General features: G+C 35.7%; 1 protein-coding gene across 1 annotated transcript in view; it reads right to left on the minus strand.

Moving 5' to 3' along the window:
* Positions 1-4,173: 4,173 nt before the first annotated feature.
* Positions 4,174-19,708, minus strand: part of SNTG1 (syntrophin gamma 1) — a 74,314-nt gene continuing 58,779 nt past the window's right edge. Inside the window, exons 13-19 of the mRNA XM_023757776.1 lie at positions 19,503-19,541; positions 13,911-14,027; positions 12,445-12,516; positions 9,786-9,938; positions 8,203-8,295; positions 6,402-6,512; positions 4,174-4,362 (exon numbers count right to left, since the gene is read on the minus strand). Of these exons, the coding sequence (XP_023613544.1) occupies positions 4,204-4,362; positions 6,402-6,512; positions 8,203-8,295; positions 9,786-9,938; positions 12,445-12,516; positions 13,911-14,027; positions 19,503-19,541 (744 nt within the window). The 3' untranslated portion in view covers positions 4,174-4,203. The remainder of the gene's footprint in view (positions 4,363-6,401; positions 6,513-8,202; positions 8,296-9,785; positions 9,939-12,444; positions 12,517-13,910; positions 14,028-19,502; positions 19,542-19,708) is intronic.

Consider the following 19,708-nt stretch of genomic DNA (forward strand, 5'->3'; position numbering starts at 1 on the left):
TGTGGCCTTGTATGACATGACGTGATGAGCTCTTCTCAGTTACAGATGACCAGATCATGATGCCCGGTCAGACCAGTCTTCTCAATATAGACTCAGCTTACCATGGACCATTGTGAAGATATCAACGTTGTCATGCTTTCCAAAGTTGTAATTCTGGTTGTTTTAGTCATTTGTCAAACAACAACTTTCTTCAATCTCTAGCTTAGAGGTCAGATAGTTTATCTTCATAAATATTGATGAGCCAGAACAGGTCATGTCCCAATAAGTCAGCCCCCCCCCCCTGCCGGATCCGGTTTGGCTCAGTGGATGGAGCGTCGGCCTGCGGACTGAAGGGTCCCGGGTTCGATTCCGGCAAGTCTAGCCCAAGAAGTGAAAAGATACGTGTAGTAAATAGTATTTGCTTTTATTTTTTCGTATGCTCCATTAAAAAAGATACAGTTTTATTAGTATTACATTAATAAACTTAAAGAACAAGGTGACAAGTTATTGCCACAGATATTAATTTTTATCTACAAACATCCACCAAAACAATAAAAAAATGAAATAAATATATTTACATTTCATATTTCTGGTATTTCCTTTTATTTTCATATGTATAAAATATATAACATTTACAATATTTTATTTATCTTCCAAAGGAACTTCCAATGTGCAAAAAAGTGAGTTATAATTTGAAAGTATGAAGGAATAAGAATAAATCATAAATAACAGTTCTAGAGTGACAAGGTGATTCTTTAAGGAGAGCTCATGAGTATAGAAGTGTTAAGAGTGGCAAACTATTTGTGTTTAATATCAGAACATCTACACTTACCTTAAAAAAAAGTAAAGCACAAGATTGTCCTTGTGCTTATAAAGTTCTCCACACTACTGATTTCTAGCAGTAATTCTAAATTTTTAAATCAGTACTTTTCACAATAACAAATTAAACTTTTCTCAAATCCAGCATTCAAAGTAGACAAAGTTGAGAAGCACGCCTTGTCATCAATGAGGGAAATGTCGATGTACAAATTAATGCTTTCTCTGCTTACATGGTTAATATGGACTTGACATTTATTTTCAAGTAATTACTTTTCTACTTGCTAGATGACAGTTCTGTGAGCAAAGGCTTTCAAACTATACATCGGTGTAAGCCTGGAAAATGGGCAATAAATTACTAGTTGATTATTCTCCCTTAAAAATAGCGTTGGATGATGTATGTTAGGCTACACATTATACTTACATTATCTATGAAAGTAGTTTTAAATAAATATTTGTTCCAATATAACAAATATAAAATGCCCCTGCTTTCATTTACTTCAGCTTAAATTAATTGGTTTTTTATTAATCAGGCAAAGTACATTATTATAGTAGTTAGCAAAATTGGAAATACTTGAACTCCCTAATCTGACCTTAGTATCTGTAATACAATATTCTCTTTGAGCTTGCACTATGTACAACTATAATGAACCCTTTAAAAGTGCGTATACATACACATGTATACATATAAACATATGTATATATGCATCATGTACACACACACATATACCAAGGCACTGGAGGGGTTAACACAAAATTAAACATTCTGCTGTCAAAATGTTCTCTAGTGTGAACTAGGTTTTAATGTGAATACTTCCAATGCTTCTAAAACTTAATTACATGAGAAGTTGAGATTTATCTTAGTATTTTTCATATCTAAGCTCTCTCATTCAGTAATCCAAGTTATGACAAATGATAGTGGCTAATATTTGCACTGTAAAAAAAAATGTTACATACTACCTGCTAACAAATGAACAGTAGAATAGCATTTTTAATAGACGGCTGCTCCACCAATTATATAATGTAGTAATTTAGGCCTTTTTATCAATAGTATCAAAAATAAATGCAGTATTATCATAAATTTTAATTCAAGTTACCATTTACAATGCAAATTTAAAGATATTAAGTATATGTGTTTGAAATATTCTTCATATAATCTGTGGTTAACATTTCATTATATATACATATGTATATACATATATATATGTGTGTTTGTTTGTATCTTCGTATGTGTTTGTGGCAAGAGGAGATATATACCCATACATATCTCCTTTGTGCACCTTTTCCTTCATCATACACATAAGCACAGGCTAGAATCATTTTATGGTGTAACAAAAAAGGTATTTAAATAAATTGCATTTTGTATATTTCCAATGGAGCTTTTAAAAATCTAGCATTCATTTTTCAATAATTACATTACCCTAACATAGAGTTTGACACGTTTCTCTTTTAGCTACCTTGCCCATTTCGTATTTCCATGAGACTAGCATATCACACTCATGACACACAGATGTCACCCCACGGTAACATCTAGTTAGTAGCAAGGATTCTGTAATGAACTGGCTGCTTTCTGCTGTTCACCTCCTTCCTAAGGTCGATGCCTCCCTCTGTTTTTCTCCATAAGTTCAATAGTACCCTGGGAAAGCCTGTCGTTGGTGGGCTTCTTATTTTGAATGACTGTTGTGTCTGATCGATAAATAATGAGTAGTATTTCCACAGCATTACCTTCCTTATGGATATGTATTTAGTTTTGTGATCAGAATAAATTATATTAATTATTGTTGAATTTTCCACAGTTCTTTTAATAATGTGTCCTAGGCCCAACTTAATACTTGCCCATGTATAATTATGAAACTTACCTTTAAAAAAAATTTAATGTGATTCAGAATTGATCAGATGAAAAGTAAATTGAAAATCTATGATGATAGAAATAGTTGCATATTAAATTTTTAATTATGATGGTAGTGCCTTTTTATAAATTATTTTTCCCTCTTGAGTGATATTTTTCTCTTATTTAAAAAATAAATCAAACCACCTTATTAGATCTTTGGTCATTTTCATGTAGAAATAATCCAGTTTTGATTTAGTTGGGGACGTTGGTGTGAATTTAAAAAAGCATATTTTCCTTTTTTAATGGGCAGCTGGTTGTTTACAGGCAGATCTCGGTACAGCTGTAGTGAAGGGTAGAACATGTTTTCCACGTGATGCAAATCGTTATGTAAGATCTGGAATCTGAGTCATGTATTACCCACCTCCCTCCCCCCATGATTTCATATTTCTAGCCTCTTCACATCTACATTCCTAAGAAAATATACCTGAAAGAATCCGCATTGTTTAGAATTATATAATAACTTGTGATGACGTGGTAAGATAGAAGTTTAAATTTTTTAATTTTCAGATCTTACTTTATCATTAAATGTTACTAAAAATGGGAAAAAAATTATTGAATGAACATGAGTAATAGCTTTGAGACTGCTTTCTAGAAACATTTTAGCTTACGATGAGCTAGGATTAGGATTACAAAGAATTGTTCCTTACACCACAGTTTTTTTTTCTAGAAAATTTTGGGGTCGCTGAAAGTTTAGGAAACTTTAATTGGAAAATAAATTCCATTAGGTAAAATGTAAATCTCCTTCAGTGAAAGACAGAAGAAGATGTTTGGGACTGTTGCCTTCAATCATAATTAAATTAACACATGTTGGCATATTTGATTGGCACTGGCCGTGAATAACACTTTCAGTGTAAGCGCTCCAAGGAGGAAACAGTTCATCTCACAATGCGTCTATCCCAGGTCAATGTTACTAGCTTTTTGCAATTCTTAAAAAAACATTTTACAGTAAGATGGAATCGGAGTGTCAGTGCCAAATCATGAAATGATAACACAAGGAGAAATCTACATCAGCAAATTAAAGTGAGTGTTTTTTTCCTTTGATGAGATTTATTCCCCCCCGCATGCTAGTATCCTTGCTGCCATAGGTTTTCTGCCTCCTTTCGGTCACTCATGATGTAATCATAGGGCATTAGTTTGTGATCTGAACCAACATGTATTCTGTATACAAAATATCCTAAAATACAGGAGTAACCCTTTAATCGGTATTTTTATTTTATTTATAGAGAATTTACAATTTTTACATTACTTACATAATTCACATCGTTCCTTCTTTTCTCTCCACTTCTGATGAAAGCAGTCTACTGGTGACCAGTCAGCCGAGTGAACGAACAAGCTGTTCTGTTCCTTTCGGACTATTCACCAAGGCCTCCAAAATAGAAATGCTTTGGAGATCCCTTCTTTTCCTGCTGAAGTTCCCATTTGACTTGATGATATTATTGTCTCTCCAAGGTCTAAAATGACGAAGCTGTTCATCTATTTATACAGTCATGGTAAGTGGCAACACAAAACTCAGGGTGTCAAGTTGTGTACTTTGCTTTGCTCATCGTAGCAGAACTGGCCGCAGCAGAGGCAGTAGCTTGATGGCCTAAGAAGAGAGGGTCCAGACAAGCTACTTTGGCCGCAAAGAACGAGTGAATGCAGTGAAGAACAGCAAATAGATTCGAAAACTCCAGCTCCTGAAAGGAAAAGAGACATGGGTCAGATAAAATAAAATAAAAAGTTTACTTAAAAAATGGATAATAAACCATACAAGTAGATAATAGACTTTTTCAAGTGCAATAAACTTAACTATCACCAGTTATATCGAATGCATGGCAACTCTACTGTTTAATTTCTGTTCAATATGTAACATTAATATATATTGCAGGTTTACTATCATGGTGATCTAAGAACTTGAAGGAGTAAGCATACTATCATTCATAAAGTCATTTCAGTATTGATTAATGTGGCATAAAAATATATTGGGCCTGATTAAAATTTTATTCTTGATAAAATGTAACTAAAGAGAACCACAGGAGTACTTTAAAAGTATTTTTATTTCTTTGTACATACATCAAATGATAAATTTGGATTGGAATGATTTTAGAAAACATTTTTTACTACTCTTTTAGAATAAGTTAGCCATTGTCAAAGGACACTGAATATGAATTACTAAAAGAAAAGGGATATGAGTGGTCATGACATTAGGAGCCACATGGTTCTGCTTCAAAAAATAATGCATTTCATTAATTTAAAATTTATATAATTTTAATCGTTGTACTTGGTTGTTTAAAGTTATTCACTGCTGGTGGGAATGTAGACTGGTATAGCCACTATGGAAAGCAGTCTGGCGAGTCTTCAAAAAATTAAGAGTAGAGCTACCATACGACCCAGCAACCCCACTTCTGGTATATACCTGAAAAACTCGAAATCACTTATACGCAAAGATATATGCACCCCTATGTTCATTGCAGCATTACTCACAGTGGCCAAAGCATGGAAACAACCAAAGTGCCCTGCGACAGAGGACTGGATAAAGAAGATGTGGTACATATACACAATGGAGTCTACACAGCCATACGAAAGGATGAAATAGTGTCATTTACAACAACATGGATGGACCTTGAGAACATTATATGAAGTGAAATAAGGATAAAATTCACAATCATCTCAATATATGCATAAAAAGCTTTTGACAAAATTCAACATCCATTTATGACAAAAACTCTTTACAAAGTAGGTGTCAAGAGAATGCACCTCATCATAATGCAGTCACTGTATGGCAAGCCCACAGACAATTAAACTTTCACTTTGGTATTTATTATTTACCCATCCTTCCACAATGGAATACTATATTTATAATTCACTCCAACCCAAACATTGTTATTGTGAATTCCATAGTAAAATAATGGAAATAATTCAAAACTTGAATATTTAAAATATATGTATTCCTAAAAAACAAAGTAGTGAATCTTTTTGATGAGTTAAAAACAACATAGTTAATATAGTTAAAAATACTAAAAATTTGCATGAAGAAAAGCAAAAAATCATTCATTCGTGCATTTTATACATAACATGAGAAAATATGAGTTGATATAAAAATAATATTCTTTAAGGATTTTTATTCATATTCAAAAATGGAATAAATGATACAAGAGAGTCAGAAACTTTTAAGCATTTTAAATTATTAGTTAGTGGCCCTAACTGGTTTGGCTCAGTGGATAGAGCGTCAGCCTGTGGACTGAGGGGTCCCAGGTTCGATTCCGGTCAAGGGCATGTACCTTGGTTGTGGACACATCCCCAATAGGAGGTGTGCAGGAGGCAGCTGATAGATGTTTCTCTCTCATCGATGTTTCTAGCTCTCTATCCCTCTCCCTTTCTCTCTTAAAAAAAAAAATCAATAAAATATATATTTTTTTAAAAATTATTATTTAGTGTATGAAACTACAAAATAGTGATTTTTTTAGTTCCTAGAATGTTATTGTAGTGTGATACAAATAAAGCCCATAAGGAATTAAAAGTAAGAAATATAATTGTTGAGTATAATTTATTTTAAGTTATGCTTTTTAGTGAAAATTAACCATTAAATTTTTTTTTTCTTTTGGCCATAAGGTACAGTTCAAGGTAAATAGGGAATGTATGCTTTTGCCTTTTGATTTTTCTAAATTATCTCTCCTTTGCTTCTTAACAGTATTAATGTAGTTAGAGATGGTTTATATGATGAACTTGGGCTTACCTTTGCTTCAATCTGTTTAGTATCTGGATTCTGAAACAAAAATTTGATTTTGCTCTTGCCATCATCTGAAGAGCCTTTAAGATGAGAAAACTTATACCTCCAAAGTACAGCCTAAAGGGGAAAAAATAAACAAAAGCAAGTCACCCAGCTCTCTTATGGCACAATTTGTATGGAATATATTTTTACATCTTTTTTTTCCCAACCCCTTTGTGTCTTTCTTTAGATATAAAGTCAGCCTCTTGTAGACAGCATTTGGTTGGATCCTGGCTGCAGGGTTGAAGAAAATAGAAGTTATTGCTTCACGATTTAAAGAGTTTTCATTTGGAGTGATGTAAAGTTTTGGAAATAGTACAAATTAATTAATGTCACTGAATGTACAATTAATGATGGCTAAAATGGGAAATTTTATATTAAAATGTATTATAACAATTTAAAAAAAACTTAAAAATTCTGTAAGCATTGTATCTTCAGAATCCACTCAAAATAAATATTAATTTAAAAGTTCACACTTTAAAAAGAATAAAATAAAATAATCATAAGTTCCTACAAATGGCCTCTCTTGGCTCATGTTTTGGACTTCTCTAAAATTTATCAAACAAGCAGCATCTGGCCTCAGAGTGCCCCATACCCTTCACTCAGTGGCCCCAGGCCCAGCACTAGCTGCAGCTGGACTTAGTTTTCAGCGTGGCCTCCCCTGGGCACTTCCAAGGCAGCATAAATAGCAGCCATCTACAGATTAGTGTGCAGCTCATTCTGGTTGGCGGGGGCAGGGCACAGGTGGTGACTGACCTCGGCTTGAAAAATAATAAATGTTTAGTGAATAAATAGATAACAAGTGAATGGCACTTTATATAAATGTGTTATACCTCATTATTCTATATCATATAAGCTCATTTTATATAAGGTCATTGTGTCTCATTATTATATATTACATAAATTCATTTTATAAACTCATTATACCTCATTATGATATATTATTGATAATTTTCTTATCAGTAGAGAATTGCCATTAGTCCTTAAATGAGGGAGAAGGAATGTATCAGTTTATTTCTTTGATATAGAAGAAAGTGGGGTGGATCTAAGGAATGTATGTCCTTATGGGAAGAAGAATGGCTTATGTGGAGGCCAGAGCCCCAAGTCAGAAAGTGCAGCAGTGACGCCAGTACTGGGAGGAGATTAGCGGTGGGGAGGGGTCAGTTTATCTTGAAGATATTTGAGATACTCCTGGCTCAGAAGGTGCCCTTCATCATTCAGTATGCATCCCTTCCAGAGACATAACCTTTGTGGAACGGGCACACAATCAGACAGTACAAGACCTTTTAAGTATTTACAAGGATTATACTCCTTGGCCAGAAACTTCACACTCAAATTCCTCCATTCTACTGGTATAATTCCAACATATTACCTATAAAGCTAAAAATATATTTCCCCCATTTTGATACTAGAGAGGTTGCTAAAGAAAAATAATCAAAGGGATATTTTGTTCAAAAAATGTTTTTGAGGAGGAGAATTTTTCCTCAATATAAGGCCATAGCTTTAGTAAAAGAGAAAAAATGAATATATATATATTCAATTTATATAGTTCTAGTGTTGTGTACCAACACATTTGTTTCATTACAATTTTCAACTTTTGTTTTCTATAAACAGATTAAAGCATAATTTAACCTTTATTAACAAAAAATGAGGATCTTATATTTGACATATGATAATTAAAATGCTGACAGGAGTTCAAAGTTATTTCAATCATTCCTAAATTAAAATGTCTGCAGAACAGTTCTCAGAGCTGACCCGAACTCATTACCTTTGTCGCAGCATCAAAGCATATAAATCCTGTGCTAAAGTCGATGGTGAGTCCCATTAGATGACTTTCTAGTACACATGCATATGTCTTGCACTAGACGGAACAGAGAACACTGTTACTTTTTATGTGATTGATCCAAGATCAGTATTAATAGCTAATAGTTATCCAACACTGTGTGAAAGCTTCTGTAATGCATTCTTATATAATAGCTAATATTATCAGCAGTAATCGTGTAAGGAAAATAGTATTATCAACATCTTAATGTTAATTAAAAAAAAAAAGAATCCAAGTGATTTTTGACCTGCCAAGGGGTATGCAGGACCACGTTTCCAGTCTTTTTTAAAGGATTGTTTTTATCATGTACCACACCGACTCTTCTTACTATAGTATTTCCAATAAAACTGGTACAAACATTTTTAGGTTTAGGCAAGATTAAGTTGTCATGCCCTCCAGCTAACTATCCCTTCATTTTCATTAAGCCAAAAGTGGATTATTAAAGATCAAGGTGTTACTTAAATTCTTGGTATGTTGATTTTATAGACATTATTTAAAGAGAATTCTCAGGCACACAAACACAGATTCTGTAACCAAGGCAGAAACAACAACGAAAACATATCTTGACCTTCACAGTCTCTATCTGTTCACCCATGTGACACAACCTGTTTCCCAAAGATATTGACCACTCGCCTATTACTTGTATAAACAGAATGATTCTTCAGAAATCAACAATTGGTGACTTTTCAAATTGAGACAGGCCCAATATTTCTTAGCCTGTTCCATTTCATGGTTCTATAAATTGGAGAGGCTGAGGATTCTATGAAGTTTGATCTAGATATAACTTCATGCTTAAGAAATAAAATTTAATCGGCATCCGTTGAATACTTGTGATGCACAACACGCATTGTACTTCGGTTGGTAGATGGATAAAATATCCCAAGCAAACTGTAACTCAGTGTGAGCAATGTCAAGCACACTTCACTCCACTATGAGACTGTGAGCAGAGCTATGGAAATAATACTGGTGACAAAATCAAGTAATATTGAACAGAACTGTTGTGCAAGGAGTAGTGGTAGCCAGGGGGCAGGGTAGACTGGAAATCAGCAAAATTTTCACAGATGATATGACCTATGAAAAAAGTTTCAAAGCCTGGGCGTAGTTTTGGAGGGTAGATATGAAGGGAAGGCTTTCTAACAAGAAAAAGCATTTTGAGTGAATGAAGCCATTCAGCTGGAAATTAGGTGGTCATGATTACAGAACAGGAAACAGCCTTGGGAAGTATAATTAAAATCAGAGCGTGTTCATTTTAGATTTAAAGCGGAACTGATTCTAACGAAAATTTCCAATATATTTTTGAGGAGTGATAGGAAATAGCCCCGAGAGATCAAATTGTAGAGAAATTAAAATGTTTTTCAGAGCTGCATTACTATTCGTTCAATCACAATGGCTGATTATCGAATGTGTTTGAGAAGGAGGTCAAGATTCCAAAAATGGTGGTGTTGTGCTAATTTGGATTTCTGTGAGAACTCGAAGCCAGTGGACATGCATCGCTATGTCCCAGATCCTCAAACGCCACAGACTCTCACCTGTATCCGCTCCACTTCCAGAAATGTTGCTGTTTGGAAGGCTCTTTCCCATTGGGCAAGGTCGCAGTCTAACTCCACGGAGAAGTAGAGGTCCTCCCCGGACTCGGACTGCACAGTGAAACAGTGTCTGCGCTGGTCCAGGAGGTCACTGTCCTGATGAAAACCTGGAGTTACACGGGCTGGCAAACATCAATTCAAATGGCTGACATGCTCATACCTTAAGTCGGTGTCGACTAATGCGCGGCTGGAGGTGCCAGTCGTACAGATTAGACGCTACAATATCACTAAACCTTCATGAAACAGGGTCACTGCTCAGAAGGAGACTAAACTTGGGATGATGAGCATACAAGGAAATACGCAGATGGTGGATTATCATATCGTACACTTGAAAGCCCCTGGCTTGCCCCTCCTCCACCCTGCCAATCCGATCTCACTCTGGAGCTAGAAGGGCAAACGCTTCACTCCTCATGCTTGAAATCCTTCAGTGGCTCTCCTTTGTTCCTTAATAAGGCTCATGTTCCTTATTATGTTCTTTTATCTGCTTCCCACCACACAAACACCAACACAAACCTCATCCCAAAGTGGATATACATAGATGGCCAATAGACATATGGAAAAATGCCCAATGGTACTAGTCATCAGAGAGATGCCAATAAAAACTACAATGCGCTATCACCTCACAGCTGCCAGAAAGGCTACAATCAGATCAACAAACAAGTGCTGGTGAGGATGTGGGGAAAAGAGAATCCAGAACACTGCTAGTGGGAATGCAGACTGCTGTAGCCACTGTGGAAAACAGCATGGAGTTTCCTCAAAAAATTAAAAATGGAACAACCTTTTGGCCCAGGATTCCAACTTCTGGGAATATATCCTAAGGACTCCAAAATACCATCCAGAAAGAATATGCGCACCCCTATGTTCATAGCAGCATTATTTACAATGGCTAAGATATGGAAACAGCCCAAGTGCCCATCAGTAGATGAGTGGATAAAAAGCTGTGGTACATCTACACCATGGAATACTATGCAGCTGTAGAAAAGGAGGATCTTCTACACTTTGCAACAACATAGATGGACCTGTTGAATATTATGCTGAGTGAAATAAGCCAGTCAGAGAAAGACAAGTATCACATGATTTCACTTACATGTGGAATCTAATGATCATAATAAACTGATGAAAAAAACAGGTCCAGAGACATGGCTACATGGAACAGACTGACATATCTCAGGGTGGGGGGAGATGGGTAGAGATTAATTAAATAACTTATATACATATATGTATAGCCAATGGTCAGAGACAATAGTGTGGTGAAGGCCTGGCCTGGGGTAGGGGCTGAGAGGAAGAGAGTAAACGGAGCAGGGGAGTGGAGAGATTGGGGGACATCTGTAATACTATCAACAATTTTAAAAAGTCCCCTCCCCCCGCCCAAAAAAGAGAGAAAGCAATCTTATTAGTCATTTTGGTAATTATTTTTATTAACTGAAATTGAGTATGATCTCTTTTTCTTCAGATACCAGTACATCTTTTAGAAGTTTCCAGAACTTTTTTTTATTAACAATAAATTCAAGCATATCAGAGTTGTTCTACCATTAATCCCACAATAAAACTAAAACCATGTACAGTGATGATCAAGCAATGACCTATATTTTTATTTAGCTCTTGTGCTATTATAAATTTCAGCTTTCATTTATAATTATTCAATAGGGAAAAATATTATGAATACTTTTGAGGTAATCATGTTTCTTTGTCTCTGCTTTCAGACACTTTTGATACATTTCATTGTGTTTTAAATGTTCCAGCATTTTCTAATCTACTGAGTCTTTAACTGGAAGAGAAATAATTGACATAAAGTACAGGGAACTCAGTTCTCCTTGATTACATAAACAAGGTCAACCTTAACAAGCCTACAGACCCTAGAGCAGAAACTGAATATAGATTATTATTTAGCTTTTATAAAGTATTCCCATTTCCTTTATTTAAAATGGCTGCAGAAACCATTTAAAATTATAAAGAATTCTGGATGATTTGCTATCACAACAATTTATGTATAGCACAGAAATTTAATTGATAAAAAATAATTGTATGTTGTTTTGCATACTCAGAGAGATAACCTAACCCTGATAATTAAAAAAACAAAAGCCACACACAAATTAGCTTTCTTTGCATATGCCTTTATATTTTCTACATTTTCTAAAACAAATATATCCAAATTTTTCTCTTTTATATTTTACTTAGCCAAAAACGATGGTAACAACAGATGTTTAAGTTCAGGCTATTTCCAATGCACTTTCTACTTCTTCCTCAATGGATTTCTGCCAAGTTCCTCTTTGTTTCCTCCCCAGACTGAGAAACTGAAAAATCTGCTTAACAATTATTTAAGCCAATATGAGGGTGCCTACACACCTCTGCATTCTATTATATATACATGTGTTAACTGCTGATAGCTCAATTTTGGAAATAAACTGTATTTCATAAACATTGCCTTTATTATTATTCAAAGTGTATGTATATATTTTTAGGACACCCTACATCTAATTTATTTGCCTGTATCTTATATTTTCTTTCATAATCATGCATCATTGCTTTTCAGACTCTACTTATGAGCTGAACCACTGTTTGCTGAGGAAAAATGAAAATTTTTACCACCTATTGATCATACCTTGAGAATCTTGCACATGATCTCATAAACTGAAAATGTTTTCTCTGCTCGGGTCCAATCCCACGTTGTCACCTTTAAAAGATAAGAAAGTAATACACCATTTTTTTTAAATAGCTCCTATTCCCTCGTTAAGTTACTTATATACTATGGCGTCTAGGGGAACCTGTCACATATGTACTATAGAGTCTCCAGTTATAACGCTCATCGAGGTTCATGCAGAATGCTGTGGTTTCCTCTCTTCTAAGCTTTATTACTATTTTTTCCTCTTTCAGCAAACATCTCATGTTACATGCAACAATCTCAACGTGCCCAATAGCTTTACATATTTTAAGTATTGTGTATTCTTTACATATCTATATATATAAAAGCCCAGTGACCAGAATGGTGGAACAATCAGAATGACCAGTGGCTATGATGCACAGTGCAGCAGCCAACCAGACTGATCCAGGCCCCGATTGCCCCCTGCCCCACCCAGGCCAGCATGGCCTCTGATCGGCCCCCAACACACCAATCGGGGATGTGTCCGGCCAGCCAACCACCTGCAGCCCCCCCCCCCCGCCACTCCCCCCCCCGCTGGCCCGGACAACACCCACCCATGCACGATTTTGTGCACTGGGCCTCTAGTCAATAATAAGTATTTATATTTCACACACCATTTTTTTTAAAGTTTACCACTCCTTACCTACAAAGAAGAATACCAGATAGCAACATTGAGTTGAATTTTTTAAAAAGACATAATTTATATTGGTAGTCATTCCAAGATGTGAACACCTTAGAAAATTATGAAGGTATCAAACACGACAGTGAAATTGTTTCACTTACTGAAGTGTAAACCTTACACCTATATTTCCAACCATAAGAAATTATTCAGAGTAGTACTATAGTAAAATATATACATATTAATGGTTTTTTACCTGCCTTCCTGTGAACTTTGTATACACAGAGACATTCAAAATAGCAGTAAGTCAGACTTGATAATTCCAAGGCCCTACCCATTATTAGACCTGTAAGTGGTCTGACATTTGATATTTATATTCAATAAATATTTATTGAGAATGACAATTATGGAAGGTATCTGTTTCAAAAGCAAGATATTAGGTGCAATAGATACCAATACATATTTAATAAAACGCCCAATGACTAGCATATAGGATATAAAAAATACTGTTGATTTGATGTAGACAGACTTGTGCCACATAAACATATCTTGCCTGTCATAAATGCCTAAATAGAAAAGATTTCTAGATTTCTCAAGGGTTATAAGGTAATGTTTAATGACAGAATATATATATTTACAGAATATATATATTTAGCAAAATATACACACAAAAAATTTGGACTATTTTCTATTTTTGTTCTGTAGCTGATTTTCAAAAAAATATTGGCCACATGCTATTTTTATTGTTAAGTCAATGTCACTCTGCTGTGATCATATAGGAAAATAAGTATTGGACAAAAACACTTACTGGAGGTGCCAGAAACTTGTAAAGACATGAGCCCCTCAGGGCTAGAAAGATTGGAGAGTACACCGAGTCCTGAAGGGGGTCCTGCTCCCGGGCCTCACACCAACCCATGTAGACGATCTGCAAGGAAACGGAACGTAATTACTGCAGAAAAAGCCTCAGATTAGAGGTATTATGTGCATTTTTACCTCTAGGTAAGGCATCTTAATGCTCTAATAAAATTATCAAATTAATTGATGCAAAATTTCATGAACCAGATTTGCCTTCAATAAGTATATGTAAACCACTAACAAGGATTTGCAAGTGTTTGTTTACGTAACCCAACTTGACATGCATTATATCTCTCACTTTCTACCATTCATACTGTGAAAATATGTGTTTGTAATGGAATTCATTGACTTATGCCATCTGTTTACCAGTTAGTTCCATTTTACTATCTGGGAAAGTGATCCCAGGAGAAAATAATCAAGTGGGTAATGAGATAAATCAGAGAGATAACTGATGTTATCACCACTAGTGTGGTGTACCGCATCCCCCCTGTGTCATTCTTGGTTTAGTCACTTGTCTAAGATGACTAAACACTGTTCAAGCATTATCCATATATCAATGGCACTGACAACAACTCTTTTGCTTCTAGCTCTTAAATGTAAGTGGATCAATTTCCAAAAAAAAAAAAGTTAAATGGTTACTCCTCTTCTCATCATTTAATTGAGGTAAAGGTGAAGCATGTACATACACATTTATTAAGTGAATATTTCACATTCTTGAAAACATATCGATAGGCCATTTTACTTACCTCTTACCACAGCCTACATGATAGAGGTACCTGGAGAGTATATTTTCCACATCATGTAACTTACTTTGGTTTTAGTGTTGGCAGAATGTTCTTTCCTGCTCCAAGACTTTTTTTTTACCCTTTTAAAACTATGATGTTATTTGATTAAGTATCTACCTGGCCATATAAGCAATTAGAAAATAACCAATTACTATAGCTGGTTGTTCTAATATTATTATTAACCAGTGAAGATCAAGAAGATCAGTTCATAAAGCAATAAATGTTTTATCACTATGTTGTATACCTGAAACTAATATAATATTGTGTATATTAACTGTAATTGAAAAATAAATTTAAAATGTAATTGAAAAATAAATTAAAAAAAATAAATTTAAAGAGTAAAAGAGCAATAACGTTTACTAGCTGAAAATGATTAGGTTAACTATAGGAGACTAGTATAATTTGTCAGAATAATTGAGATAAAATAAAAGGAGATAATTATTTTCTACTTCCAGTTGTTGTATATTATGTCATCAGACAACACTTTTACTGAAGTCATGCCAGAAAACAATAAAAATGTTATTTTTCAAATGTGCTTAAAACACTAGATATTTTACAACATATTAAATAAAGCGTTACCAGGAAAAAAATTCATAGTAATATGGTGGTTGATAAAAGTGAGTCCAAATGTGGATTAGCTTTTGCCAGAGGGGCACTTTCTAATACAGAAGTGGCCATAAAAGATTGAGATGCTTTTTTCAGCCTTGGTTTTAGGGCATAAGGTAAAGTCACATGGGTGAGCCTTAGGGAACAGTCTGGGTTTCAGGTCACAGGTGCCTGCTTCCTAACTGCAGTGTTGAGGCAGGTGTCATTTAGCTCTTACAGGAACAAGAGCTCAAATCTAGATGATTCAGAAAATGTCAACCTTGAAATGATTCATGATTTATGAATTTTTATTGAGGTGACACTGGTTAACAAAATTACAGTGTTCAGGTACACAACACATCATCTGTACACTGCATTGTGTGGAAGGGAGAGCGAGAGGGAGAGAGAAACATCAACGATGAAAGAGAATCACTGATTCTCTGCAAGCGCCCCACTGGAGATCGAGCTTGCAACCTGGGCATGTGCCCTTGACCAGTATCGAACTTGGGACCCTTCAGTCCACAGGCTTACACTCTATCCATTGAGCCAAACCAGTCAGGGCTAAATTGTACTTCTGATTTTATTTTGCCTAAAATAAAAGTAAGTCCTCTCTGGAGCAAGATAACATCATTCCCATCCTCAAGTTATGTCTGTGACTTTTATGTACAATGTCTACTCTTTAACCATTATTTAGAAGCCATACAAGGGGACAAAAATAAATACAATTCAGAAAACCAAGGAATAAAACAGACAAAGGGGGAGGAACACACACATAAGAGATTCAGATCTTGGATATATCAACCAAACATTAAAACTACTACTTTACTCAATATATGTTCAAAATTTAGACGACTAGTCCATACATCATAGCAGATAACTGGAAATTGTGAAATAATAAAACATATATCTAGAAATGAAACTGTAGCGCAATGTAAGGATTTGCCAGAAGTTTACATACAGCTGAAAAGAGGAGCATGGAATTAAGTGAATTTAACAGTCACTGTATACAAAATCTGCATAAAAATCAATTGCAGCTCCATACTAACAAGACCATTTTTCTACCTCTTGATATATGTGTGTGTGTGTGTGTGTGTGTGTGTGTGTGTGTGCGTGCGTGCACACGCGTCTGTGTTTATGGGCAGGCATGTGTTTGTATACACAGATAATTAGTAGAATTTTACATGTTACAACTAAAAGCATCTTGGAGTAACAGCTGTTTCTCAAGGCCACAGAAATCTAAAATGCCTATAAGAGGCAAAAGACTAAAATTATATATATATAATATATCTTACACATATATATATATATATATATATATATATATATATATATATATATATATATATCTTACATAAAAGGCCCGTGGCCGTCATGCCATAACTCCATCTCGAACAAACGAGCAGAGGCTCTCGTGACAGGTGGGGCAGGGCACAAGCTACTAGTGGTGGAGAGCTATGAGTGGCGGAGGGCGGGGCAGTGAGCTACGAGCGCATGATTGCGTGCACGTTGGGCCTCTGTTGTGTGTGTGTGTGTGTGTGTGTGTGTGTGTGTGTATGTGCCAGTGAATATATATATATTTACCAAGGAGTTCTGATTTAGTGTTACTCTCATCTCACAGCACTCCTCACCTTGCAGAATTTCAGAATTAATCTCAAGTCCCTAAATCAAGGGAGAGGAGATGTGATATCCCCCAAATCACCATCATCTTTATGTTTCACCTGGCCTCTTATTCTTTTACACAGCGACCTCAACAGCATCTAACAAATCCATCTGTCTGCTTTTGATAAAGCTCCCAGAAGTTTCTGACAAAACCATGCCTCTACACATCTGTAGGTGACACGAGGTGGTCCCTGCTACCACAGTGTACCTCGCAGGTGTTTTCCACAGTATCCACTCCATTACCTCCTGGAGTCTGAGAAGCCTTACTGTGGATCGGCTCACCCACTTTCTAATGTGAATGCATTCCTTTTTCTCCTTCCATTGTCTTTGCTTTCAGTCGACACCACTCCCACAAGGTGGGGCCATTCAGCTCAAGTAACAGGCCAGACTATGTCTCATTGCAGCCTTCGACATTACTTGGCATCAAGTTCACTCTCCCTCTCAAACCAGGAGGCCAGCCTGCTTCCTTTTCCTGGGTAAAGCAATCAAAACCACTCCTTCAGTCCTTTCGGGGGAAATTTCTTCTCTGCCCGAACCCATGGTGTTGTAATGTCAGTCACCCACTATTTGATCAAATGTTTCATCAGGTGATTTTTTTTTTTGAGGGGAAGGTGGGCGGTTTCAAGACTTTTGCTTCGTTAATACTTCTCTAAGAGAAATCATACTAAAGTGAATTTGAAGGAGAGCTAAACACGGAAGAGAAGTTACAAAGTGAGCTGAACGTACCCCCAGTGCTCTGAAACAAGCAGAAAGTGCTCTTCACTGTTGGTAGAGGGCATATGGTGGTGATGCGTTGACAGCTGAGCCTATTGTCATTTGTGTTCAGCTGTAGAAAACTCTCTCCTTTCCCTCCTGCCAGCTGCTTCCCCGAAAACCACTGCTGAGCCAGCCACTGCAGCAGCACAAAGCCCTCCACGGGGGGACCACGGCAATCACTCTGATTTGTCTCCACCGAGGCTTGGCCCTAAAGGCTTTCTCTCAAGACGCAGAAACGAAGCAGCTTGGGACTGTGCCAGGGAATTCTGGAGACCGGCAATCAGGACAGAAAGAAGAGGCACCACGGGCAGCGCATAAAAGCAGGTCGACTTGGCAGCAGGGGCCAAGTGTGTTAACAGGAAGTAGGATGGCTATTGTCCAGCAACATGGGTCGGTGCTGTCTGGAAAACACTGTTCGTCTGAGATGCATTACTCTGACAAATAAAATGGCCCTAGGCCATCCTGACTCACAATTAAAGAGTAACACTAAAGATTTCGGTTGTTGCTCGGCAAAGAGCTCTCTCAGATATAATGGCATCCCAGCTCTCTGCATATAAAGGCAACATTTCCAGATGACTGGTAACCTGAACATTTTTCCTTCTCACATACACAAGATGACATCGGGACTGCTATATCCCTAATGTTATACTCATTGGGGATATAGCAGTGAATTAAATACAATGCAATAATGTACTTTAGATTCCACTTTGAGTGACTGTGCATTTCAAAAGAAAGAAGTAGAATATAGGCTATAAGAAAGAATAAGCGGTCCCAAGAAAACAGGTTGTTGTTTTTTAAAGAGCACAGGGAAGGGGAGATACAGAGTTTTGCAGAGTCTGATGTTCTAGATGAGATTGTGTAAGGTCTCACAGAGGGGGCATTTGGGAACAGACTTAACAGACGGAAAGTTCCCCATATCTCTATCTGGAGGAAGAGAATTAGGCAGAAGTGATAAGACAGAAGGAAGCTAGGTAGTCAGGAACTGGGACCATGGGGGAAAGAGAGGGAGGAAGTAGAACCTGGAACCCAGTTACTAAGACAACACAACTTCGCAAGGAAGGAAGAGTGCACGCAGAAGACATGAGCTCAAACGATATACCAATGACATGAGTCAAAACACTGAGCTTTCACTTACTTTTCTTACTTGAATTAATGTTTTTAGTATGCTTAGGAAAGTAATACAAAGCTTAATTCTAGCATAATAAAATGGTAAAGGGAATCTGTTATTATTTTCTATAATCAACTTACTTTGGTCTATAATCAATTATTAGTCTTATAAGTCAACTAAATTATTTGCTTGATTAATCAGACATTATTTTTATTCTATGCATTAATTTAGACTCATTTTAAATACAGTCAGCAAATCGTGAAAATCCTCTTTAACATTTAGATTATTTATGTAAAGTACTAAATGTTGATACAGTAAAACTATTTCATGTAAATTGCTCTCCGTGTTCTTTGACATTGTATTTAAATAAATATAATTTGTGTAAAAAATAGTGTTCACTTAGTTTACTTGAAAAGTTTTTTAATATACTTTTTATTGTTGATAGTATTACAGACTGCTTTTAATGTGATTAGATAAGTAGATATATCACATGATATGAAAGAAATCTAATAAACTATTTATTTTCCTGAATATAGTTAATAATAGTACACATTATTTCCACATAAAATTAAATTTAATCCAGATTATCTTCTATAATAAAAACAATGAAAGAAAGATATAATTTGACTTTTCAAGTATTTCTCCATCTTACCTGCTGGTTTACAGGAAAGTTTCTGTTGATTTTTTTAATCTGCAATGATAAATAAATAGTAAAAGTAAGAACAACAAAGGTGACACAAGATTGCCTAAATTTTCTGAGAATCAATATTTAGTGAGTAAATATACATTGACACAATTAAGTCATTGCATCTAAAACAGCAATTATGAAAGGAAAAGAATTTTTACTATCAAAATTTT

This window comes from Myotis lucifugus, unplaced genomic scaffold (genome assembly GCF_000147115.1).
Source record: "Myotis lucifugus unplaced genomic scaffold, Myoluc2.0 scaffold_113, whole genome shotgun sequence".
Taxonomy (NCBI): domain Eukaryota; kingdom Metazoa; phylum Chordata; class Mammalia; order Chiroptera; family Vespertilionidae; genus Myotis; species Myotis lucifugus.